This window comes from Cyprinodon tularosa, unplaced genomic scaffold (genome assembly GCF_016077235.1).
Source record: "Cyprinodon tularosa strain WSP-4 unplaced genomic scaffold, ASM1607723v1 ctg841, whole genome shotgun sequence".
Taxonomy (NCBI): Eukaryota; Metazoa; Chordata; class Actinopteri; order Cyprinodontiformes; family Cyprinodontidae; genus Cyprinodon; species Cyprinodon tularosa.
This window is the reverse complement of record NW_024039609.1, coordinates 119,664-147,240: the sequence shown is the minus strand read 5'-3', so window position 1 is coordinate 147,240 and position 27,577 is coordinate 119,664. Positions and strand designations below refer to the sequence as shown.

Below are 27,577 nucleotides of genomic sequence, written 5' to 3'. Positions count from 1 at the left end.
TAGTGAAATCTTCAGAGCAAGATCTCGCTTTTTCATAAGTTGAATAATAGCATGGTTTACCCATGGTAGACTAGTTTGTTTTCTATTGTTTTTTATAATACAACTAAATCTCTGAATAATATTTGTGAGAGTCTCAGTTAACTGATCACAGCATTGATTTACACTTTCTGTTTGTATCACATTATCCCAATTCATGTTTTTCAGTTCATTTTCAAATAAGGGTAGTTTGTTTTTTGGAATAAACATTTGGCTTTTTGTTGCATTAGGCACTGTGAAAACTCCCTTTAATCGTTTCTTTGTTAATTTCCTGACCAACAATGTCATATTATGATCCGATAGACCTGTCACAAGGTTATATGTTTTGATGATTCGTTCTGGTTTATTTGTGATTATTAAGTCTATCAGAGTTTGACTAGTTTTGGTGATCCTGGTTGGTTTTTTAAGAATTTGGACAAGTTTATGATTTGATAACACAGCTTTTAATTTATCCCTTTTGATTTTCTCCATCCAATTTATATTCATATCTCCGATTAAAATTGTTTCACATTTAATATTAATTTGTTTTAACATTTCATCAAAGTCTTGATAAAAAGATGCACTATGAGATGGTGGATTATATACAACTAGTAAGTTAAATTTCATTGTAGGTGACAGTGAAACTTTTAAAACAAGGCATTCAATTCCTAAAGTATCCAGTACAGTGACAGAACAATTTAAACCATCTTTGATATAAATCAAAACACCTCCCCCTTTCCCATTTGTACGATCCTTCCTATAGCATGTGTATCCAGGAACATCAATCATACTTGTGGGAACATTAATATTTAGCCAAGTTTCACTCAATGCCAAAAAGTCAATGTTTGAATTGCTCAATAAATGGTGAACTTCATTTAATTTTGATAGTAGGCTTCGAATATTAAGATGCCCCCCAAAAATTCCTTTTGGTTTTGCTGCAGAATCCCAGATTACTTTTGCATGGTTTACAGTTTGGAAATATTTCAGCTCTTTTTGTTTATTTGCTGCATAATGAGCACTTTGCCAAGGATTTCCTTGGCAATTTGAATCACCAGAATTGATAGTTACAGTTCTCAATATCAGGGTTTACATCAGACAATGTGTTCATCTTCAACTTCGTTGGGAAGTCATCTGGTAGTAAGCCAGTGGGTGTCCACGCCACTGCAGTACATGATGTTTCCACAAATTGGGGCTGTTGCAACTTTTCAACACATATTTCTGCAACATTACTTTTGTTGATATTATTTGTGGGACCTGGATTTAGTTGTATGTCCCCGCTCAAGAGTAGAAGAAGCAGAAGTATCCATAACCATCCATTCTTCCTGCTTGCATGATGTTTAACTTTGGTGGTGGTTATTTGGCATTTTTGCCAGCTTGTCAAAAACAGAGCATGATATCCAAATCCAAAGAAGCGTAAAGTTGGTTTCACAATCATTGACATAAGTTGGGTAGAACTGTTTGATGATGATGTTTCATCTTGGATCAGGCCTCGGCCCAGTGGGAAACACAAACACCACAAACATATTAGCCACACAAACACATACCTTTTGTAGGCTGATTGATTGTCTTGAAAGTTGTGGTGTTGTGAGGGTCTTTTCACTGTGCTGGGATGTCGAAATATCCAAATATAGTCCCATATATCCCATGTGCAGGTGTATCCTTTGTCTCTCCTGCTATAGTTTGGTTGTAAAAATCCACGTTTCTTAGCTGAGTTAAGGATTTCTGATCCACACAGTTGGAGTTGTTGCTTATGGTGGTCAAATCCAACCAAATTTTGCAGAAGAAATGTTAGCAGACAGGAAAATATGGCAGCAATTGTGGAGCCTAACAAACCACCACCACTGCTCACAGCAGCCATCTTGGATTCTATTTGCTTAGACTGCTGCCTATGCCTATCTGCTGAGGCCGACTGGGGTTAAAGGAGACAGAAGCAGACATACAGAAAAAAGATACAAAAGGCAGCTGTGAACCAGCTCCACGAAACATGCAGACAGGCTCTGAGCCAGCTCCCATGTCAGAGGATGAAGAGAACACATTGTTTGCATGCATGTGTTTTAAACAAAACGCCTCATATGAGTATTTACTTATCTTTTTGTGTGAGAACAACGTGCAAGATCAGGAAAATTATGCATGTTAAAATTGCCAATCATAGAATCATAAGATTATCATGTTCTAGTTATGATGCTAAATAACAAAAAATACAAGCAGAACAAGACAAAACAAAGACAAAAGGACACCAGCTGTCAGTAACCTGATTTGTACTGGAAGCATGATAATATGCTCATTTGTGCATGTGCAGCCAGATCTTCATTCAGGTAGCCATAAAATCATTATGGAAAGTGAAATTACTTATTCGTATCCTTAAATCACCACTAAACCACATCTTATAAAAAACTATTTAACTACTTCTCTGAGAGAATTGGATGTGTTTTACATTCTCTCCATTAAAACGCTTGTCTGATCATCATCGGACGTGCTGAGATATAAAACTCAGAATTACTACTTTTATTTAAAAATCCATAGCCGAAAAATTAGCTGCTGGAAGGATCCCAGTTATTGAACAGAAAGGACGGAAAAGTATTTATTCTCTCAGAAAAAATGTATACCTTTTACACATTGTAGTTAAATACACTTTTTACAGTTAGGGAGAGGAAAAGAAAATATTTCTGTCTTTTTTATAAAACACAGTGGATGGCCACCTGTATGTATTTCTAGTTGCAAAAGAGCAAATAAGCTGATAGCCTGGATTGTGCTACCTGTAGGATCGGGTAGAAACACCTCTGCTCATCCTTTGCTTATGTGTAATAATCTCTTTGTAGTTTGGCTCATCTACAATAGGCCAGATCTAAACTACTATAAACAATTAGATCTGCAGAAAGGCTGCCCTTCCCTCCATCCACAACCTGTACCCGTCTATCACTGAAAAAAAAGCTGCTCACACTTCTACCCTTTGGTTTTCTCTACACAGCACTGATGGTAAAAACAAACCAAAACAGAGGTAGTTTCTGTTCCCAGGCTTGTCTGTCTGTTGAGCCCTTCAGCACATCTGAACAACACCTTCGATTATATCATCTACTGTCAAGTTATTACATACTTCTTGACATAACACCTGACGTATTATTACTTATATCAGCTGCCAAGCATGGAAGCAGAGGCCTTACGCTTCGGACTTTCTTTTCAGCCTTTAGACTAAGACACCTAACAGTGCAACAGTACATTGTTCAGGTCCATGAACAAACACTTTAACTGACCATTTATTCTATTCAAGGGTTGGTATGACATAACCTAGCATAACCAAGACCGATACCCTTCAGAGTTCAAATTGAACTACACATATCTCTGAGTAAAGCATCATGTAGAAAGTGTTCACAAAAAGGAGGGGCATGCAGTACAATTCTTGGAGATGATTGGGTACCTGCCTCCCATGTGGAGTTTTTAGGGAATTACAGCAGCAGTAGCAGCTTGTTTTGTTTCACAACTCGCAGAGTTAACTGATAAATCAAACTCCTACTTGTCAAGCTCAGAACAATAGACCCAGTATTCAAGGGGAACAGGCAGTTAGATTTTTCACAACGTTTATTAAAGACGGAACAGCAGCAAACAGCATAGGCATCTAAGGCAGGAACCTCTGAAGGAAGAGACCACAGTTTAGTGACCACATATATCTCTCAGAGGATGATAATGGATGTGTCAGTCACTAACCTCGTCTTATCGTTCAGTCCGCACCGGAGGGCTGCCAACAAGATGTGGTGGGTGCTGCCCAGAGAGTCCCAGGCGCTGGTGTCTCAGAGGTTAGAGGACAGGCAGGAGATCAGAACTGGGCAGATGAAAGAAGGCTGGATAATCCAGAGGGCTAAGCCAAGGCCGGTGTTGAAAACGACCCAGGAGTCAGAGCCAGGAGATCAGAGGTCCAAGGAAATCAAGAATGGAGTCAGGAAACATTTCCAGGTTCAGTTCGCAGACAGGCAGAAATGCGGCAGGAGTCCGAAGACAGGTCAGGCGAACAGATCGGAATGGGAACAGGCAGGCTCAGAGGTCCAGAGGCAGAACTGGTGAAATTCAGGGAATCGGAAAACACAGGTACTTAGACAACTCTCACCACAGGCTTAAAATAATCTGGTACTGATGGCTTGTTTAAAGGCTGGTTAAATAGAGGCTGAAGCAGATTGATCAGATCAGCGGTAATGAGAACTGGGCGGAGATAGACAGGTGAATGAAATGAGTAATCAGAGCAGTATCAGCTCCAACTACATGACACTTACCATATCCTGTTAGGAAGAATGCACAAACATCTACCCATCAAGAAAGGCAAAAAATTGCATTTTTTGTTAGCAATAGAGGGGTTTCCAGCTAAAACTGGTGAAGACATGTTTGTTTTTCTTCAGCCTTCATTGAGGTCATACGTGTCACAGTATTTCACTGATCCAAAACGTATCTGAATGGAGGCTGACGTATCTGCTGGCTCTGGCAGGTTGTATTTTCGGGAGTTTGTTAATTCACAAATCTTGCTACAATTAATCTTGCTTTCAAGGTAAGATATGAGAATAACTTGAGTGATTTTTTTTAAGTGTTTTGACAAAAGACAACAGAAAAGTATCCGATTTTCAGTATAGGTAGAAGATATTGAAACATTGGGGGAAAAAAGCCTTCCCAACGTATGATGCCATTACCACCAAGTTTTGTTATAGAAATATGTTCAGGGCAATGTGCAGTATTAGTTTTTAGCCCCAAATAGCATACTGTTTCAAAAATGTCCCATTTATGGTCAGATCTAGATCCTTTATTTATTGTTTCAATTTTGATCTATATGCTGCAGTAGGCAAATATCTTTAATGTGGCTATTAAACCAAACTTTAGTTAGTCAGGCTATGCTTATCTCCTGCGGTACAAGTAACTGTGTCATGGAAACACTGTTTTCAGACCGTCTTTAGTTGCCACAGCCTCAATTAGCTAACTGGCATTTCTGCAGGTCTACTTTGATTTATTCTTGGGTGTGAAAAAAAGTGCTATAATGTTCTGACAACACGTCTTCTGGATTAATAATTTGGTTTTAACCCTATATGTCTAAACAATAAACTGACATATTTTTCCTGTGGATGATATTTTATTCCAGAGCAATTTGCTATAGTGCTAGGCTAACATTAGCATGCTTCTTTAATGCGACTGTTTGATAATACGGCCTCTTAACATATTTCAGCTCAGTTTCTTTATCAGTATCTGGCTAAAGGGTGAGAAACCCTTCAGATAAGAAGAATCTGCATTTGTTATATGAGCAGAAATATGCATGGCCATTATTTTTCACAAAATTGGCTGTTCCAACATACCCACGTGGGTTGCTGCTGACAGTCACAGACGGTACATCAGCAGCAGGTATCTGCATACGAGTTTTCTCAGGGAGATTTAAAAAATCGTGACACCAAGTTGATACCTGGTATCAGAACAAGACATGCCTTGTTTTCATGTAGTGTGCCTAACAAAGGCAGTTGACTGATTTGGGAGAAGTGCATCTTGTACGTAGATCAGATTCATTGCAGTCTGTTTGGCGTTGAAGGATTATTCTCAAAAGCACAAGTGGGGCTCAGCAGGAGATTAGTATTAAACCAGATCTAATTGGTAGTCGGACACATTGAAAGGCAGGGTGACACATTGCAATACCTTCAGCCATGCCAGTCATCATGACTAACAGCCGTACTGTCCGCTCTTCCTCTAAATCTACACGTTTCAGCACATGCAGAGAAAAGTCACAAGATTCAAGTCAGTCCCTCATGACTCGCTTGATGTGTTTTTCTTCCCTTCCCTGTGAGTGTGTGGATGTGCAGTTTGTTGAGGAGGGTAAACACAGAAACAGTGTCAGTTTTCAGTTTTTGCCCTCTTTTCCTGTCTTCAGCTTGCCTGTTTCCTGCTCTACTCTCTGCTGTTTTGTCCCATCTGTTTTCTCTTACTGTACTGCCTGACTGTCCTTTCCATGCCTGTATCTGTGTTTGTGTGCAAAATAACCTCATGCTGTTTAAAGCTTGTGTCTCTGGTGGCAAGTCAGAGACCCGCATAAAAGACTAAAAATGTATCTGCGAGTGTGTGAGTGTGTCAGGAGGAGAAGAACAGGGTTATCTGTCTAGAACTGTGGTGGAACAACTACCTGCTGACTATAGTGTATTTTGACATCTTTGTCGGCACAGCGCAAACCTGGACCACACATACACAAACACTCCTTGCTTCAGGCTATCTTTCAAGGTCTCAGTGTCACAAAGTAATGAGATTATTCTCATGTGCAAAGGTTGTGCACATACACACTTCATGCACGCATATTCAGCTATCTATGAGGTCTGAAACACACGAGGCCTTAAGCATGAGGAGTGAAGGCACAGGAAGCATTAATATACAATGGGAGCTGGCCTTCAAGGAATGATTGTTTTCATAATTGAACATCTTTTTTAACGAATCACTGCATCCATAGGAGTGTGTGGGGGGGTCAATATTTTTATGTGGAGGGACAAATGTTTAAAGATGCTCTAAGTCCTCTTGAGGGATGTTGTTGGCCTTCTTTCTCCACTCTTTTGCATGATGCTCTTCTGCAGTCATACAGCACTTATCCCCCTGAGACCTGTCCTACTTAGCATGTCCTTCACCCTATCTGTGGTGGAGACTTCCCGACTTGAACATGAAGAAGAAGAATCCATGTTTGTTGTTTTTTAATGTTTTACAGGAAAAGAGTGTTAAATGCATATTTTCCAATAATGCATATTTTCCAATTGGGCATTAATGGTCCTCATTGATTTGTTTTGTCAAATGCTTTGTCTTGATCCGTTTCTCATTTGGTTTCATCAGCGTCACAGATTTCGTTATTAGTTTTTTATTTGATAAACTAGCTCAGTATTCACTGTAATTGTGTAGTGATGTGGGGGGTTTTATGTTAATATTTATACATAATATTCTTGTGTGCAATTGTATTAAGCTCCCTTAAATCATAACTTATTTTTGCCTTTGCTTTGCAAAACATCTCAGTCGATTGGATTAAGAGTATCAGTAAGCAGCATCTTTTTAACTCGTCAAAATGTTTTAATAGGATTTAGGTCTAAACTTTGAGTTGGCCATTCGGACATAGAAACATGCTTTGGTCTTTCGTTGTGGCATCTAAATGTTTTCCTTAAGTACAACTTTCCTGCATGTTGTATATGTCTCTGTTGCAGCACACCTGATTCTAATGGTTGCTGCAGAAGCCTGTTAATCTTTTTATATCATTCAGGTTTGTGGCAGTGAGGAGAAATCGTAACGGATTGAGAAAAAACTGCCTTACAGGATTGTCCCGTGTTTAACCTCTTAACATCCACCTCATTGTGGGTAATCCTCACCTATTTTGCATACCCAAATGGAAAAGCAAATAACTTAGGAACTGTAAGTCTAAATTACATGTGCAATACATTATTTGAAAGCTAACACTCTCTAGTTTCCTAATATATAAATTAAAATTGGATGACTTGAACACAGACCAACTTGCATCAGTTCAAACACGACTCAAAGCTGGGGGGTTTTATTCTCGGAAATGATAGGTCTTTTTTGAACAGCAATAATAAACACATTATTGAGAAAAAGCATGTTTTATATTTTTTCTACCTCATGTCAACCAGAAATGCAGAAATTTCAGTCTTCTAGCTGTAACAGTTCCAGAGCTGTGGGGCTTTGAACTTTTGGTGTCAGCCTGCTGGTAAAAATTTTACCGGTGGAAATGTATGCATTCTGAGTTATTACCTCCACTTAAGGTCCACCGGGTCGGCGGCGACCCGGTGGGTTTTAAGAGGCTAAATCCATCTACAGTCCCATCAACTTTAACCAGCTTTCCTGTCTCTGTTGAAGAAAGGCATCTCCCACAGCATAATGCTGCCATTAATATGCTTCATGGTAGAAATCGTGTTTTCCTTTTGGAAAGGGTTGTCAAAAATATCAGTACTTAAAAAGTATCGATCCACAAAAAAAGCATCTGGATAGTAAAATATTTTGGCATGGAATCTGTAGTGTAAATATTGTCAACCGTTTGGGAATATTTGTTTATTAGGTTAATTTACTTATTTAACTAGCATCTGCAATGTTGTTGAGAAAGCATGTTTTATGTTGAGATTGCTGGTGAAGTTTGTCAGGCATCCAGGTTATAGTCATTCCAAAAAAGTTAAAAACAAACCACTGGACTTTCTTTTTCAAGATTGAAAGGTTGAGATTGCAAATGGCAATTTTTTTTCATGTTAATTAAAATATTTTCTATGCTTTTGATTATTTCCTTTTTTATCCCTAATATATTTTCCTGGGTATCAATATCCAATTTGAATTGAATTGAATATGACATCCATAGCTCAGGATGATGTTCTCTTTTTTTATTCCATTAGAAGGTTTCCTGTGTCTCCTACATGGCTTGTTACATTTTGGAACCAGCATAGTTTTCCTTATCCTTGACACTCCTCATTAAGAGGTTTTCGGGTCATACAACAATAGTAGTCATGCCAAGAAATTCCCCGACCTAAGTTCTGCAGCTCCTCTAGAGTTTCAGTGGGCCTCTTGTTTGTTTGCTGAAATGTTCAAAGCTGAGGAAAGGTTTTTAATGCCTTAACCTTCCAGAAACTTTCCCCTTCTTTTTTTTCCCATTTTCTTCAGTAATGCGCTCTAACAACCCCGAGAGGCTTTTGGATTTTATTTAAAAGCATCTGCATAAGTTTAAGGTGTATGCAAAACTTTTGCTAAGATGTTGCATTTAAAATCCACAGTAGGTCCTATAATTTAAAAAGCTTTAACAAGGAAGGAGTTTTCTGTCACTTTTAAACTGACTTCATGAACAGTTTATCGGCTTGTCCTGTTACGCCTCGCCTATTTGTGTTACAGTCTCTGGTTTGACCGTTCCCTCTCTGTTCTGCAGCTTTTCTCACTCACATCAGATTCCTCTTGTCATCAAAGTCAGGTCTGTCTGTTCCACACTTACAGCTGCCCGTCCTCTCTCTTTTCCTCCCCCAGACTAGTGCTGTCGTCTGTTTCTGACTACTTTGCGGCCATGTTCACCAGCGATGTACGTGAGGCCAAACAGGACGAGGTGAAGATGGAGGGAGTGGACCCTGAGGCGCTGTGGGTCCTGGTTCAGTACGCATACACAGGTGCACTCTAGAATGCCTTTTGTCATCACAAAAAGGACTTTATCAAAAAATGTTTCTGCTCTCAGTCACAGTTATTTAATTAATAAATGTGTTTAATAGGTCGCCTGGAGCTGAAGGAGGACACCATCGAGTCTTTGTTGTCGGCCTCCTGCCTGCTGCAGCTGTCGTCGGTGGTTGAAGCTTGCTGCTCCTTTCTCGTGAAGCAGCTCCACCCCTCTAACTGTCTCGGCATCCGTTCCTACGCCGACGCCCAGGGCTGCCATGACCTGCAGAGGGCCGCTGACTATTACACCATGGTGAGTCGCTCTCCACATTCTGTCTGTGAACGATCAGACTGCCTGGAAAGAGAATCTACTCTCAGAAAGACAAAGGATGACCTTAAATGACAACGCACGCTGGGCCTCTTATACCTGTGTACCCTTCCTTAGAGATATTATGGTCTGTTCTTATTCCTGATAACAAATTAGCTTCTTATTCACAACTCATCAAACCATTATTTTCACAAAAGATGTTTTTCAGCTCATAGTTTCCATGGTTACTGTGGAAAAAATTCACCTTCCCCATCATGATTATCCTTTTTCTTCTCTTTAAGTTATTTCCTCTTAGAATTTAATGACAGCCTGTTTGTGTGTGTGTGTTGGCTCAGAGGGATGTTGGGTTTTATTGTAACACACATACGGAACCAGTTTGTAGACTTCCCGATACAAAGGCTCTGCTATCTTTTACTACAGCGTAGAGCTGCTACATGTCAGTCCAGCCATCTATATCTGTTTCTTCTTCTGTCAGCCTTCAGTATTTCATCCTTGACTGCCTTCATCCACCAGGAGCACTTTCTAGAGGTAGTGGGAGGCCAGGAGTTCCTTGTACTCCCCGTAGAGGAGATGGAAAGGCTGCTGACATCTGATGACATCCAAGTGCCAGATGAGGAAACCGTGGTGACCTCTCTGCTGAGCTGGGTCAGTCATGATCCTGCCACTCGGCAGCGCCACCTACCATCCCTGCTGGCTCACATCAGACTACCTCTGTTACAACCACAGGTTAGAACCACAGAGAAATCCTCCTCACTAGGGAAAAAAATAATTGAACTTTTATCACAATCATTACTTGGTCCATTATCTTTGCTTTTAAATTTTTAGTGACTACACCAAGATCTCCAGAGTGATTACAGGCAGGAATGACTGCCTTTCCATCACAGGGCAGGGCTAAAAATTATCATCGGCAACATTAATGTGGCAGATTTTGGTTGATAGATTCCGGTTTACATGATCTCAAATATATTATTTGAGTTTTTTTTACAAGGGAATTAATTCATTGGATAGTATCACATGTTTTAAATATTAAAATAAAAGACAGTAGTTGTTGGCTTTACTTCTGACCTGCAGGTTGTTTTCTGTGGCCAGATTAGTTTCATTATTCCTCCTTTTCATTATGTCCTCTTCTGTTATAGACACCCTCACCCTCAATCTGTTTCACTAACCTCTTTAGGCAATTAGAGGGATAATAACAATCATGTCTGCCATAGATTTCCGCTGTTTGTTTGTCCAGTGAGTGGGATGTGTTTAGTTTTAGAGTGTTTACATGCCCTTGCCCTGTATTTGTCATTTAGCAGCGACAGATGCTTGAAATTTTCACCATAATTTTGTCTATTACTTGAGGCTGTAGCTGTTTTAATTTCCCCACTAATTAATCTACAATCTGAGTTAATCCTTGCATAACTACTGAACCCAAGAATATTTTCTCTTCTTGGCCTGTTCCTTACAAACCTTTATGTATATCACTGTGAAAAATGACTTTAGTCCGTACTTGGATACAATTATAGCTGCTGTTCTTTGGGGTTTCCAAACATCTTTGTACATTTAGAGATTCTTCTTCAAAGAATGTCTGTAATGAGATATAAGTCTCTCCTAAATGTGTTTTAATATTGACTGGGCCATTTGCTTTGATCTAACCTGTTCTCTTATACCTCTGTGAATGTTTAAGATCATCGTCCCAACTACAAAAAGCGAACCTTAGAACAGGTTTCCCTCTAGGGATCCTTTGTTTCTGGCTGCACCTTTTTTTTTAACCATCAGCTAAGACTAAATCCCCTGTCCCTGCTGAGGAAAGGCAACCTCACATCATGATGCAGCTCCATGTTTCTCAGTGGGATGACGCAGTCTGTTTGCAAAGCTTGGATATTATGTAGGGGTATTAGCATTGAGAGGTCTACAAATAAATGCCTCACTCATTCTTAATTTTTTATTGTTTAAATGTAAAAACATGCATTTTTTTTTCCTTCTAATAAGCAGTTTTGCACATTCATATATTGATCAGTGCATTAAACCATGAAATCCTGATGATATACATTAAAGCTTCTGATTTTAATGTAAAAAAAAAAAAGCGTGAAAGATCAGTGGTAGCAGGAAGCTGCTGAGACAAAGCTTACCTTTAACACCATGTAGTTTTTTCATCAGAGCTACCTGTTTTTATATTTAGGGGTGTTTTTCTTATCTGTAAAGTATACTGAAGGAGCTTTCCCACATCCGACCCACCCCCGATGCACAGCTAAACCCACAAGTAGCTGTAGCACGTTATCAAGCGAGAAGATTGATGGCAAAGGGCTAAAGTGGTAAATTGGTCCTGGAGCAAAAAAGCCGACAGAAGGAGAGACAGAGAGACAGAGCTTCAGGCTCGTTCTGCCTTCTGCGCTTCATCATTTCGAACAGCCCCTCCCTTTCCCAAAACCATTTCAAACCAATAAGCGCATTAACATTCAGTGAACCCATGAGCTGTGAAATGCCAATAACATTACATAGAAAGTCATGCAGGCTACCTGATCAATACCTATCAAGCGATTAGTCGGCTCTCTATCTGAGCTAGCACTTGATTACTCGCCCAGATGGCGTCAGTTCCTCGGATTAATACCCCTGATCCCTGCTCCCCATTACCCCTGTCACATAAATGCAGATACTCACTCTTGATCTAATCTTTTCAGGCAACCATCTGTATCATGGAGCACCAAGCTGTTGTATGACAGTTGGTGTGATTTTTGTTATGGGGCTGAAATTACTGTGGAAGCAGAGAGGCTGGTTAAAAAATCTGCTATGAAAAGAAGCTTTCATATTTGGGCAAGGCATTGCATATTTACAGCATCCTTCAAACTCTTTGTTACTACCGGTTTAGTAGCCAATGTAGAAATCAAATAATCAATTAACACCTGGAGTATGTGCTCTAAAAGACGCCATGTGCTGAAAGAAAAACACTAAGAGCATTAATTAAGACAAAGCAGTACAAAATATGTTTGTTTACATTTAAAATAAAAATGTTAATTTTCAGGAAACATGTTCTATTCGGGTCTCGTAGGTTTGGTTTCACCGAGGTCAATATCTGTAAAAGATTTTCTATTAACCATTGTCATTAAGTAAAGAATAAATTTAACACATTAATCAATTAGCAACATAAATCATTTGTTCCCATACTAAAACATCTCTCTCTTGGCCTAACTCTTCTGCTGTCTGCTCTTCCTATTAAATAAATAGTGTCATTTGGTACACTGTTGCAAAAAATAAAAGGAACACAATATAACTTCAAATAAATCAAATTTCTCTAAAATAAAACTGTCCTCTTAGGTAGCAGCGGTTATTGACAATAAATTTCACATGTTGTTGTGCAAATGGAATAGAAAACAGGTGGAAATTACTGGCAATTAGCAAGACACACTCACTAAAGGAGTGGTTCTGTAGGTGGGGACAACAGATCACTTGTTAGTACCTATGCTTTCTAGCTGATGTGAAGCATTAGACGGACTCTATTATCCACAAAAGTGGCTCAGGTAGTGAAGCTCATCCAGGATGGCACATCAATGTGAGCTGTGGCAAGAAGGTTTGCTGTTTCTGTCAGTGTATTGTTCAGAGGCTGGAGAGACAAGGGGACAGTCCAGTACACTGAGAGATGTGGAGGGGGCTGTTGGAGGGCAACAACCCAGCAGCAAGACTGCTACCCCTGCCTATGCACAAGGAGGAATAGAGCCCTGCAAAATGACCTACAGCAGGCCACAAATGTGCATGTGTCTGCACAAACGGTTAGAAACCGGCTCCATGAGGATGGTATGAGGGCCCGAAGTCCACAGATGGAGTTTGTGCTAACAGCCCAACACCATGCAGGATGCTTGGCATTTGTCATCTGCTCTTCACAGATGAAAGCAGGTTCACACTGAGCATGTTTGACAGACATGACAGAGTCTGAAGACACTGTGGAAAGCGGTGTACTGCCCTTTATTATCCTTTAACATGTGCGGTTTGGCAGTGGGTCAGTAATGGTGTAGGGTGGCTTTTCTTTGGAGGGCCACACAGCCCTCCATGTGCTCGCCAGAGGTAGCATGACTGCAAATAAGGTACCAAAATAAGATCCTCAGACCCCTTGTGAAACCATAGGCTGGTGTGGTTGGCCCTGGGTTCCTCCTAATGAAGGATAATGCTAGACCTCATGTGGCTGGAGTGTGTCAGCAGGTTTCTGCAGGATGAAGGCATTGAAGCTATGGAGACCTGAATCTTATTGAGCACATCTGGGACATGTCTTAACCTCTTACACCCTAAGGGGGTATAAATAAATTTCTGCCTGACAAAAACACACAAAAGTAAATAACTTATAGCCTCACAGCTATTAAATTTAAGAAGAAACTTTTGGTACGTCTGTAAAGGTAAGATGTCATAGAATGGTTTTCTGGTGTCAGCACCATTGTAGCTTTGACCCTGCCTGAAATATTAGGGACAAAATACAAAATATTTTACATTTTTTGAACCTCGCCAAAATTTTCTTTGAAATAAACATTGCAAAACACTACCAAAATATTATTTATAGCACAAAAAAGTAGTACAGACTTTTAAATCTAAATGTTGTGTAAAAATATACCAAATTTGGACTCAATCAGATGAATCATATTTATTTTAGAATGGTATTAGTGGGAAATTTCTTAGGCGGAGAGGCCATTTTGGCACATTTATCCATAAATGTCACCAAACTGTGCCAAATGTGTTTTTTAAATCAATACTGGGGGTTTGTTAAAATTACGAGGTCAAGTAGCAGCTGGACCCACCGGTGGGTCCGTAGTGTTCTAGGGGTTAATCAATCCACCAACGTCACGTTGCACAGACAGTTTGGGAGTTGTCGGATGCTTTAGTCCAAAACTAGGAGGAGATCCCTCAGGAGACCATCCACCTCAGGAGCTTCCCCAGGCATTTAGGCCATACAGGCACGTGGAGGCTACACACAATGCTTCATTGATTTTTGTGCAATTTTGTTGTCAGATCATTCAACTTTGTACAAAACAAAGTATTCAATAAGAATATTTCATTTATTCATATCTAGGATGGGTTATTTGAGTGTTCCTTTTATTTAGCTGAGATAAGTATATACGCTTAGGGGAACTGGGTCAATTTGGCCCTTGTAGCACAAACAAGCCAACATACTGACCTTTAATAATGTGCTTTTGTTGCAGTGTTTGTAACAAAAAGGTAAACATTTGTCTTATTTGACTGAGGCACATGGTTTCAGGTCAAATTATCTGTGTTTAGCATACTTACCTACATTTGTAGTCCACAGTTGTCATTTGAACAGCAGCGTACGGCTATTATGGAAGCTTGTTAACCCAAATGATTTAGCAGTCCTGTTTGAATAGCACAGTCTCTAATGTGTCACAATATAATCATGACATAGAGTAAAAACTTTAAAAATTCTATAAAAATGTAAAAATGATTCAGTTATATCTATTTCATGAGAGCTGTTGGGTGTGGCCTCCAGCTGAATCAATTGGAATTTCATTGTTTTGTTGATGAAGGAAAGCGCTCATTTTTTGCATTGAAACGCACTTAAGTCAACATTTTTCAAAAATTGAAATATCTAATTAAATTTGTTGTTATATTTAAAAATGAAATCGACTGGTATCAACTAATTAGAGTGCGCAATTTTAGAAAATTTTGTGCTGGTGGTATCAGCTTTAATATACGCCTCTTTTTTTCCTTTTTCCCTGTTTCTCATATTTATCTCCCTTTGGCATTTTGATAAATGTTTTCTATGTTCGGTGTGGGCTTCTGCTGCCGTGACTCTCCAACTGGTTTGATAAGACATTAGCCTGAAGAATGCAGGTTCATAACACTTCTTATATATGATTGTGCTCCAAGTTATCCTCTGCAGTATGAATATTGCGAACGCATATATTGCACTGCTGATGTGTTTTCGATTGCTTATTGTTCAGGCATAACATAGGCCTCAGCTCTTAAATCTGGGAAATCCTGAAACAGCTTGATAATACTAAACCCTGGTGTCGATATTAGATTCTTAATTTTAAAAAGGCTGTTTACCCGCCTTCATACAACGCTGACCTGTCCAGCTTTTGATAACAAAGCCTTAGGAGGATTTGATTTTGGCTGTTCTTGTATGAAGAATCCCTGAGGAAAAAGATTGGAGACTCCTAAAGGATGAGACACATACAGCTGAGGGATATGTGTTTTTTTTTTTTTTTTTGGGGCATTAGTGCTGTGGTGCATTGAGTGGATGGCGCCCAGCTCTATCTCCTCTACGCGTGAGCCGAGACGGGGGATAATGCAGCTTTCACATCCGCACATTTTGAGGTGGAGAGACGCTGTGGAGGAGGTGGGTTGCCTGCGGGATTCATTCTTATCTCGCTCTCCACGTTCAATCCTCCACAGCATGATGGATAAATGACCAGAGAGAAGGACAAACATGTGATTTCTGTATCTGTCCTTCTGAGTCACCCACACACACACACACACACACACACACACACACACACACACACACACACACAGATGGATGAGTAAAAAGGGCTGACTGTAATTTGTCGCTCTGTGATTGTGCGCAGCTGAAGTATGGTTTGACCCTGGCGTGTAAGCTGCTTATCCATTTACCATGCTTGTTTTGCGCCTCTACACTTCTAGCTGTGAAATTAAATTTCCCATTCAGTGACCAAGTTTATTTACGTGGGGCGAACCCTTTTTTTGTGTGTACTTAGATGTGAAGGAGAACATCAAACTGTGGGAGGAATCTTGATCAGAAACAGGTGCATGGGAAAAGTCTTCATGCCCCGTGGATTTTTTTTTAAATGGATTTCATTAAGCTACCAAGAAATGGCAGTCCGTGACTCACGGATCTACTGGCCACAAATCAGTCTTTTGTGAAAGAATGTTAAGAGCAATTTTTTAAAAAATGACTAAAGACTCCTCTTTAAAATTTGCCACAAAGCAGAAGCTGCTTTGATCAGATCATGACTGCACGCTAGCAAAGCAATTTATTAATTTAGCTGTTGCGTAATTTTACCAGCAGATTATGAATATATTAGATTACTATAACTTGGAGTTAGGGTTGTCAAAAGTATCGATACTCAAAAAAGTATCGATACTGAAATGTTGTATCCGGATACAATACTCGTTTTTAAAAGTATCGATACAGTGCCACCACCAGTGGCACCTAAGCAGTCATTCATCTAAAGTGCAGAATAGAGGAAAATGCACTTTCAGAACACTGTGTGATTGAATAATTCTACGCACTTTTCAGTTTCAGACTTTTTTTTTGTAAGAGGTGCAGCTGCTGAGAATGATTTTTGTTTCTTAACCGGTTTGGCTAGTGTCATTGTTATGTGTGCAAAGCATAGCCAAGGAAGGAACACTTAATTTTAATTTTATAAGTTTTTTTATCAAGCTTGCTTAATATTGTGCACAGCATACAACCTTAAAATATTGTTCTTATTGTTTATTGTATTTATTTATTGTATTTTATTTATTAATGAAGTCTTTGTTTTTATCCTTGTGGTATCGAAAATGGTATCGAGTATCGAATATATTCCTTAGTATCGGTATCGAGTTGAAAAGTTTAGTATCTTGACAACCCTACTTGGAGTTATAATTAATAATAGGTCATTCAACTCAAGGGGAAAAACAATAAATGATCATTAGTTAAGGATAACTGGTATCTATTTACACACCAAGGCTCTTTAGTTTTCTACCTAAAGTTGAACTTCTGCACTGGCTGTTAAAATCCAGTTTTCTTTTACTAATTTAGTAATTTTGACTATGGTTATAATTAGTGTTGCACTGATACCAATATCTGGCTGGGCCCCGATCCAGCCTAAAATGGTGGTATTGGCATCGGCAAGTAAAAGGTAGGCAAAGCCATGATGGCAATTATTTTACATCCAAGTAGTAAGCAGTTCTTCGTATATACACACACACACACATCAGTTTCAAACAGATGGTATCGGTATCAGCCGATACTGCACAGCCAGGTATTGGGTATCTGTATCGCGGCCAAAAAATGGCATCGGCGCAACACTAGTTATAACTAAGCAGTTATTAATCACCAACCAAATGAAATTGTCTCTGTTTCTTCAAGTTTTACCCAAAAAGGTTGAATCTGGCTCTGAGTGATAAATTGTTTTCAGCATAAATATTCACAGAAAATCACAGTTAAAATATCTTTATTGTAATACCTATTACATTATTGGTGTATCTTATAGCTATGCAAACACTACTCACTGCTGAAAATAAGCGCAAGATAAATGAAAGGCTTAGAAAAAGGGGTCTAAGAGTCCATTCAGAGTAGGGCTATAGCAATACACGAATCTCGCGATACAATACATGATATTCAGCTCACAATATGATGTCACAATATTTTTAGATGATATGATTTAATTCGATATAATCCGAAACACTTACAGTACATAATTTCTGACAGATTTGAAAGGGACCGAGTGGTTTAAGTGACATCTTGTGGGTGTTGTCTTTACTTAGATTGAATTAGTTGAACCGAAAACTAAAAACATCATTTACTTAGCATAAGTCTTACTGGACAGAGAGTCTACAGCTTGCAAATGCAAGACAAAAATGAATCGCAGATGTATGGAGAAAATGTGTTTCATTTATTAAAACTGTTCAAACTGTAGCTTCCAAGCCTTTGAAATAAATAAACTTAAGTAATACATTTACTGTAACAAGAGATTTAAAAAGTGCAACAACTCCTTTTTGTTAGCATGACAACAATGAACATGTGAGGTAACCAGTCAAACTATGAGGAGTAGACCTTCCCCAATAATTCAAGTCATTAAAAAAAAAACATTCAAACATTTAACTTAAAATGTACCCGTCTTAGCGGAGTAGTTTAAGGCCTGTAGGCCTATAAGTGGGGAAACTAGTCCAGCCATCAGCTGCAGACCAAGTTATCTACATTCTCTTCAGATTTCTGACCAAATCGCTCTTCCTGCCAATCAAACGGGGATGAACGCAGAGGATCTGAAGGGCACTTATGTATCGATACTCGCAGCTTATAAATCTATGTTTTCTTGGAAAACAAAAAATATCGGTTTATATCGCAAAAGCAATAAAATTGCCCAGCCCAAGTTTAGAGTCTCTATGGAATGTTCAAGTTTAAAGGCTATGATGTATTGATGCATTTAAGGTTGTCCTTTAAAATAGCAGATAAGTATAAATAACAACTCTAGCAGAGATATTAAATGCAATCAAAACATGGAAGCATCCTTTGGTTTTACAGTGAATAATAAACAATGACTCAGAAATGCATTAATATGTAGCAGATGTAGCAGTACTAGTTCAAAATGACTTAGTCACCAGGAAGCCAGGCTACGAGGCAGGGCTGAACCAGGACAAATGGTAGTAAAACCTGTTCTAAGACAGCCGCCACCACATATTGGCTTGGCCGAAGATGAGGTAGCTTTAAGCTATCAATGCTATCCAATCAAATATTAGCACATTAACTCTACAGACAGGCTCGGTGAGCATTAGCATTCAGCTCAGAACTCTCTTACTTAAAAACAATCAGCAGTTGAAATTAAAAAGCTTTGTAGTCTGAGCCAAAATGATCATACCACATTGCACAAGTTGGAAACCCTGGTAACACTATTTTCCACTAGTTCTAATTTCTTAGTCATATAATTATAATAAAATGCATCTCAATTGCTTGCTGTAAAGAAACAATACTTAAAAATATTCAAGGTATTGTCAGTATTTTTGAGTGGAACTATATAATCACATAACTTGAATTACAGAAAGGCTCTGCCTGTCACCTCTTAGCATACATATAAACAAACACACACCTGTCTAAATGTAAATCATGCAGTTATTTTCCAAAGGGAGAACCTGACTCTCCATCCGGGATCTCGCAGGCAGTCATTTCCTCTGGATATATTTTGTGAAGCCGCCTGGTGGATCGAAGGGCTTTGGGCTGCTGCCCCTGGCTGTTTGTTTCTGATGAGGGTATCGACCACAAAACTGATGAGTTGCTGCGAACAGATTAGTGCTCCTGTGTGACAGATGATCTGTGTGTTTGTAGTTAAGCAGCCAGTTGCTCATGCTTTCTTCTAATCTCCCGATCAATGATAGGACAGCTCTCTTTAGATTCTCAAACCTCCTCAGTCAGCAACAACATAAAAACCAACACCACCTTACATCTCTGTTGCGTATGTTTGCTCTGGATCTGTAACATGATACTGTGTGCTGATGGGTGCTTTCCTCCCATATGTGTAGTTCTTGGCTGACCTGGAGTCCAACCCCCTCCTCCGTGACAGCGTGGAGTGTCAGCGACTCCTGATGGAGGGGATGAAGTATCACCTCCTGCCACAGCGCCGGCCACTGCTTCAGAGTCCTCGCACCCGGCCCCGGAAGGCTACAGTTGGGGCCATGTTTGCCGTGGGCGGTATGGACGCCTCGAAAGGTAGAGCAGTCACTCATTTATACCCAGATGCACAACGTGCTGTGATGAATCTCTGCTTTGCTGCACTGAAGGAAACATTACGACCTACAAAACAAGCAACACTGGAGCAAATCAAAACCACCGTAAAACAGAAAAAATAAAAATGATATATTAAAGAAGCTTGTAAATTAAACTGGGTAAGGACTTGATTCACTTAGGAAAAAAATGTGCTTTTCTTAGGTGGATGATTGTGCAGCTCACAAGTTGGAATAGAGATGAGTTAGAGTTGGTCTCCACTGACAGATCTGGGGAAGGAAATTTGCATATCATTAAGACTGACTTAAATAGCATAAGAATAATAGGCTTGAAATTATACATAAAGCTCAGATCTATCCACACAACACCACTTATGTTGGCTTGGCACCGATCAAGCTGATTGGTGATACGGTCCTGGGTGATTTTTGATGTGTGTTTGGATTCACTATCAGTCTTAAACACCTAATTGTGTCAAGGTAACAATAGACATGTTTACATGCAAATGTGAAGCAAACTTTAAAGCTACAGGGTGTAATAATTACAGGGATATACAGTCAGAAATGTAATATATTATACATAACTATGTTATTTATCATCATCTATGAGCTCAGCCTCTTAACCTTAATATTTGCGTTGTCTTAGAATTCGTTATTTATAATTACATAGGAGCAGGTCTCGCAGCCATGGAGGCAGACATCTTTGCGCTACGGCAGCGCAGAGCCAACAAACTTCACAGCCAAACGTCACAACGATGTAGAAAAAATAACGGGTATATTTATTATCTTAAGTCTACATGAAATCTATACCCTACACAGACTAATGAAATACTATCTGTAAAATTATCTATGTAAACAAACCTCATCACTTGAGAAGGTAGGTGATGCAGACGTCGTGGAAGACATTTTGTCCCGTAACGCTCGCCGTACTGTTGGGGGGAGAAGCGGTGGGGGGGAGATGTTCATGTTGCTGCGGTCTGCAGTCTGGACGCTAGATGTCGCTGAAAATTACACACTGTAGCTTTAAGTGAATTTTTAAATTGTACAAAAAAAGAAAATGTGAATTAGATGCACATCCATCTATTGAAGCGAGTTACCCAGATGACGCAAAGGTTAACCTCGTCATACGTTCAGGTTACGATTTTCCCTAATAAGCAAGAAAACTACCAACTCCACCCGTCCTTCCCTGCAGTTTTCAGATCTGCCTGTTTCCCACCTAAAAACAATTGGAAACCACACCAATAAAAAAAACACACCATAAATTCCTCCTGAACATTCAGTTTAAATCACAAACCCTTAAAACACTTAATACAGAATGCAATGCCATGCTATTAACACAACATAAGCCTCTGACTGTGGTATCAGAGAAGCTAATAACGAATAGCTTTGGATCATCATCTGGGACAGAAGGAATCTACGATGTGAGATCCTCATCAGCCTCCAGTTCTTCTGAATAATTGTACATTTTCTCAGTACCTCAGCTAAGATTTGCAGCTGGAAGAGAAAGCCATGGGGACGACATTGGAAGGTTTCTTAATAACTGCTCAAATTCTGGCTAAAGTTGTCTCTCTCCCCTCCCAGGGGGCAGGCCGTAGGTATGGCTGTAGCCAACAGCTGCCGGTAGATTTTGACTGAACAATCCAGCATTTTCAGTGAGGGAACAAAATAAAACTCTCGTCCTCAAATTGTCTCAAGCACAGAAGATACGCCATGAGTGATCCAACTCCTCCTGATCTCGTCTGACCTGCTTCACCCAATTTAAAAGCAGCTCAGGATCTTAAGAAAACTTAGATAAGCTGAAACCCAGCCGACCCAACTTAATCCATGAAAACTTCAGCAGCAGTCCACAACAAAACCACTGTTCCTACCCTCATTTGTTCTTCATACACTGGTCCCGCTTTCTCTCTCAGTGACTGAGCTGTGCTACAGTCCCCTGAATGGCATTTTTTGATACATTTTATGTTATGTGGGCTTGCTTTATCATCAGTATTAATGTTTTGGTCTACAAAAAATTCTAGAAAAATAAAAGAAATTGCTATTCATAGTAAGATAAGAGCAGGTCTCGGCATTTATGGAGGCAGACATCTTTACGCTATGGCAACACTGAGGTGACAAACTAGTGACCATAGAGATCCTTTCCATCTTTCTTGTCTAATACCCCCAGTGCCACAGTAAAGGCTTGGACTCTGTAAACAGGAAAGATATATGCTTCCAACCAACACAATCTCGCTATCAAACTATCAGACTACAATTACTTAGTCCGGTTATAATAGTATGCTAAGCAGCTCACTAAAACATGACGACGATGTGGAACAAATAACAGGTATATTTGCTATCTTATCTGATAAAATCTTTGTCCTATACCCTTTATCAAATTATCTATGTTAAAAAAAAACGTGTAATCACTTGTCAAGATGGTCGATTTGGACATTGCAGAAGCCATTTTGTATCATTAACTCTAGATCGTTCGAGAGGGAGAAGCAAAGGCGGAGTAGTTTATGATGCTGCAGTTCTTGACCCCTAGATACCGCTGAAAATTAAACACTGTAGCTTGAATGAATGTGTTGCAATCAGGAATGCTGTACTTTATTATGTCAGCTAGTTTTAGTGATGGTACATGCCATCCAGAGACGTCCAGAGATATGTGATTCCACTGGCAGCGAAAAGACCTGATCTGAGTTAAATATTTGTCACATCGGAACGAATTCGAAAAACATGTTTCCATTTCTTAAGGAAATGTACTTATTTTGAAAATATTAAGAAAAATGCCTTGTGACATTTAGCAAGTTGATTCAAATTTTGCTGCTTCACTCACTCTTTAAATATGATATCTTATAATGAGCACTGCAGAACGCTGATGGATTAACATTAATTAAATTTTGTAGTTTAGAGGGGTTGGTGATTTGATCCTGTGTGTTTCATTGAATATCCAAAAGGTTATTACTTATTACATGTGAATTTAGCTTCTTTATTTGTTTTATTTTTAGGAGCCACCAGTATCGAGCAGTACTGCCTGCGCCGGGACACGTGGAGACAGGTGGCCACCATGAGCGGAAGGAGACTGCAGTTTGGGGTTGCTGTCCTCGATGGCCGTCTGTACGTGGTCGGAGGCCGAGATGGACTCAAGACCCTCAACACAGTGGAGTGTTACAATCCGCACAGCAAAACCTGGAGCGTCATGCCTCCCATGTCCACACATCGGCACGGCCTGGGTGAGGTCATGTTGGAGCTGATGAAAGGCTCCGTCATGGTCGCATTAGGGGTGTAAATAATAATCGTTTTGTATCGATGCATCAATCCAACAGCCGCCGATGTGATGCATCGATACGTCCACAAGAGAATCGATTCATTTTTTTTTTTTTTTTTTTTTTCGGTCTATTTTTATCCATTTGCTCCTGGGCGTAATTCTCCCTCCCATGCTGCGGTGGCGCTAAACCTATTTTGCCCTTCTACCGCGCTTCCTGGTTATACTCTTACAGCAGTGTGTTGCAGTGAGCTTGACACAGACATTTTTGGTTTATGTTCAATATTTAAACGTGGTCTGTGCTACACTCTGTGGGTCTAGATACTGCCGAGGCGGTCAGGAAGTTGGGGCGAGTTTACTCCGACGACGGAGGGCCATGAGGGCCAAAAAGGGCAGAGATCCAGGTGGAAAAAGGGTCCCAGCGTTCTCGCGCACCTCGCTGTTCTAGCGGGTCAAACTTCACGAGTTGTTTTCCGCAATTTCGATCATAAAAACAAAACAAGCCGGCACTGTGGCACTGTCTGTGCTCAGCTACAATTTGGGAGAGGTGCAGGGAAGCATCTGTGGAGGGGGGCGGGGACGTCTGGAGCCAAGGTATTGCATTGCACTCATTGCACTGATTTTGTGCAGTATTTACATAATATTTATATATTTTATAATCTTGAGTATCGAAAATAATCGAATCGTTGGGTCTGGACATCGATACTGAATCGAATCGCCATGATGGATGTGATTTACACTCCTAGGTCGCATTGAGTTTCAGTTTTCCCTTTTCATTGCATCCTTTGTTCTGTTGATCAAGAGTTTTTCACTGTTGCAGCAACAAAAACAGACACCGTGTGCTCCTTTTATATATAAAGAAACATGTCCATGTGTTTCGAAGAAGGTTAAAATCCGGACACATCTGGCAGCACAGATGTTACAGCACATAAATCCCCTGCCGGACGTGTCAGCATGCTGCTACCCCTCTGTAGCTAATGGCCTAGATTCAGTTACTCCCCCCTCACAATATGAATTTACTGTCCATGTTGTGAAGGTATGAGTGCGGAGAGTGTGTTGGAGCTGTTTAGTCATGTAGAAGGGGCACTGTTTAATCTAACACCTGCTTGTTCCTGCAGGTGTAGCTGTCCTAGAGGGACCTATGTATGCAGTAGGAGGACATGACGGCTGGAGCTACCTCAGCACAGTGGAAAGGTCTGTTATTCTCGCTAATAAAAGTTACTAGCTTACCTACTATGTTTTAATCAGCATTAACTGTTATGAAGCTTTTTTTGTAATGATCCTTATCGATTTTTTCCCTGCAAACTCTTCAAGGTGGGACCCTCAAGCTCGCCAGTGGAGTTTCGTTGCAAGCATGGCTACACCCAGAAGCACAGTGGGAGTAGCCGTTCTCAATGGAAAGTAAGCAAAAGCTTAGCTTGTGTTTGTAGTGTTTGTTTTTCCCTTGGCTGCATAAAAAAAAAAAAAAATCAATGTTAGTACAATACTGTAGTGCTGAGGAAACTATTTTTTGTTAAATGAGCTGCTGATTAAGCCAGTGTTATATTTTTTATATAGTTACTAAAGCTTTCAGTACAGACTGCTTCACCTGCTGTTAGTGTAATGATGATCAGATGAAGCACAGATACAGCAGCTCATGGTTTTGTTACAGATTTCAATCAGTTCTGTTAAAAGCAACAATATAGGAAGATTTAAGAGGTTTGGGAATATATTTTCCTTCTCTTCTTGTCCCAAACATCCGTTCTATGTTTATAATCCCATATGAATAATAGAAAACATTTAACAAATACCCCAACCGATGTTTTAAACCGTATTGACCATCTTGTTTTAGTGCTTTGCAGTTAGCTTAGCGAGGCTGGCGTTGAGAAATCTTTCCAGTCTCCATAAATATTCACCAGGCCGTTACTTTAACTTTGAGAAGTCTGCATGATGTCTTCTATGAGCCTAACAGGTTTAAAGATCAAGACAATCAAACAGAAAAGCCTGGATATCTGTCACTCTCTTGCAGCACAAACAAACAAACAAGTTTTTTTTATAGAATACCTTCCTTTATCTAAGTTGCTCCTCTGAATTGGATTTCAGTCGCTCCTCAGCAACAGTATCCTCTCTAATCAGTGTTTTTGTGAACTTGAACCCTGGATAAAAAGCTGATTTTTGCATTTTGAAACGCACAAGTGACCAGTCAGGATTGTTCTCAAGAATATTTAGCCATTTTCAGTCCCCAGGAATATTTTTGGTGCTAGCTTACCTTCTAATTTTGTATAAAATCAGAACAGAAATGTTGATGTTCCTTATTTTTTCCTGTGAAAAAATGGGTTTTTCTGTATATCTTAAAACTGCAGATACAGCTTTAGACTTAGATACATTTTTTGTCATTTTGTATACACGTGTAAAAAAAGAAATTTCGTTAAGAACAGCTCTCTATACAATTTAATTTTTTTTAAGTGTAGCCTTGGAAAAACAGTAAAAAATATAAATACAAATGCAGCTTTAGAGATGTAGAAGGATGTAAACTCACTATTACATTATAACAACCAGCTGATGTTACCTGAATGCCAACTGGTTGTTTGATAGGCATTGTAGAAAACAAATATATATCCTACCATTACAAATTTAAATGGTGCTTTGCCAGATGTTGCAGCTTTGGTCATAAAAGACCAATATGACAGTTTTAACTAAAATCACTCTAAAAGCCACATGACAGAAAACACCTCTGCTAAGTGTGTTGGAGGCTCTGTGATGCTGGGGGCCTGTTTCTTTTCCAAAGGCCAAGTGAACCTTGTTAGTATAATAAGAACAAAAATGGATCATCATCTGGTCTTTGAACAGAATAGGAATCAACAACTTTCTGTCAAATAAACACAGAAAAGCTTTGTCAGAAATAAATTCACTCTTCTTCCATGAACATCGCAGCTCTCGGGTCTAAATCCTCTAAAAAAAACTGCCTTTTTACACATCTTTACCAGCAATGCCAGCATGAAAAGGTTGTCATCATTTAAAAATGTTCAGGATTTGAAAAAGCTGTTTTATTTTAATATTTTTACTACAGCCATAAAAATGTTTCACTGTCATCCTGTAGGGGTATTTTGGCGTCCTTGTTTGCAGTTCAGGACCTTACCACTAACTCGGTCCCACACTGCAGCTTCACATATGTTGCTTGTTAGGAGTTCAAGCTGTGAGCCTTAAAAACACCAACTAATTAAGGAGGATCATCTGCTCTCAGTTTGGAACAACTTACCCCACACCTCTGCTTTCTGTGTAATTTTAGGGACATGGTTTAAGAAACAGCTGAGGGGACATGTTGGTGTTTATACCAAGGTACTAAAATCAGGGCCATTTGCTCCCCACAATAAGATAGATCCTTACTCTGGGCTGAATCACCGCTGTTGTTTCCATTTTCACTGCCTTTGAGTGAGGCTTTTCATTGTAGATGCTAATTAATACAGAGACAACAGATCTGTGCCAGCCATGCCCAGGAGTAGCCTGTGTGTGTGTTGTGATGTGCTTCCTCTGGGCTCTTTGCCTGATGGAGCTCATTACTTGCTTGACCAGTTCTGTCGCACTTTCTTCTCCAAAGTGCCGGCATCGACATCAGCAGACGTTTGTACACATGCACACAGTCTCAAACACACACCGCCCTGATGACAGACGGCTTAGGGATGTGTTGCTCCAAAAGCTTTGCCTTTGTGTTGTTTTTTTTTTTTTTCTTCTACCCAAAATCTTCACACCTTTTCCCATCTGCCTTTCTGTCAGAAGCTGAAAAGGAGGGCAAAGAGGTGAGAAATGTTTTGTGTGTGCACCAGAGAGACTCACTCTGGCCGCTGTTTTCCTCAGGCTGTACGCTGTAGGAGGTCGTGACGGCTCGTCCTGCCTGCGATCAGTGGAGTGCTTCGACCCCCACACTAACAGGTCAGGGAGACTTCCTCTGGCAGGAATGAAGCCTTCCTTCATGCTTGATTTTCTGTTTCCATGTGAGAATCAGCTTTTCCTCTAAGGTCATTTAGCTACAGATCAAAGATGGTGGGAATTCATTCATCACCTCATAACCCCTGTTACTAAACTACTGTTATTAATAATACATGGTAAAGAGTTTAGTGTTGATAGTTCGTTAAGAGAAAATGAGTTTTCTTTCTGTTTTCTGATGGGTCTTTCTTCTCTCATAGGTGGACTAGTTGTGCTCCAATGGCTAAAAGGCGTGGAGGAGTGGGGGTTGCCACCTGGCACGGTTTCCTATATGCCATTGGTGGTCATGACGCCCCGGCATCATCCCTTGCATCTCGATTAAGTGACTGCGTGGAAAGGTGAGGCTGCTTTATTCATGTTTTCTCTGTCTATAAAGGTGTGTCTAATAAAGTTAAGGAAAAACAAGACTAACTAGAGTGTATGTGGTGTGCATTATACTGAGTTTTATCATGTACTTCATGGTGGATTTAATATCAAACTTAATGTGATGTCTA

The 27,577-nt window shown here is 39.8% G+C and overlaps 1 protein-coding gene across 2 annotated transcripts in view; it reads left to right on the top strand.

Annotated features, from left to right (window-relative positions):
* The window catches only part of klhl5 (kelch-like family member 5), a 51,385-nt gene that overhangs the window by 12,958 nt on the left and 10,850 nt on the right, over nucleotides 1-27,577 (top strand). For both annotated transcript variants that reach the window (XM_038272833.1, XM_038272832.1), the window contains exons 3-11: nucleotides 9,010-9,146; nucleotides 9,246-9,442; nucleotides 9,971-10,183; nucleotides 19,679-19,865; nucleotides 22,864-23,088; nucleotides 24,239-24,314; nucleotides 24,435-24,521; nucleotides 26,955-27,029; nucleotides 27,284-27,421. In XM_038272833.1, the coding sequence (XP_038128761.1) occupies nucleotides 9,010-9,146; nucleotides 9,246-9,442; nucleotides 9,971-10,183; nucleotides 19,679-19,865; nucleotides 22,864-23,088; nucleotides 24,239-24,314; nucleotides 24,435-24,521; nucleotides 26,955-27,029; nucleotides 27,284-27,421 (1,335 nt within the window). The remainder of the gene's footprint in view (nucleotides 1-9,009; nucleotides 9,147-9,245; nucleotides 9,443-9,970; nucleotides 10,184-19,678; nucleotides 19,866-22,863; nucleotides 23,089-24,238; nucleotides 24,315-24,434; nucleotides 24,522-26,954; nucleotides 27,030-27,283; nucleotides 27,422-27,577) is intronic.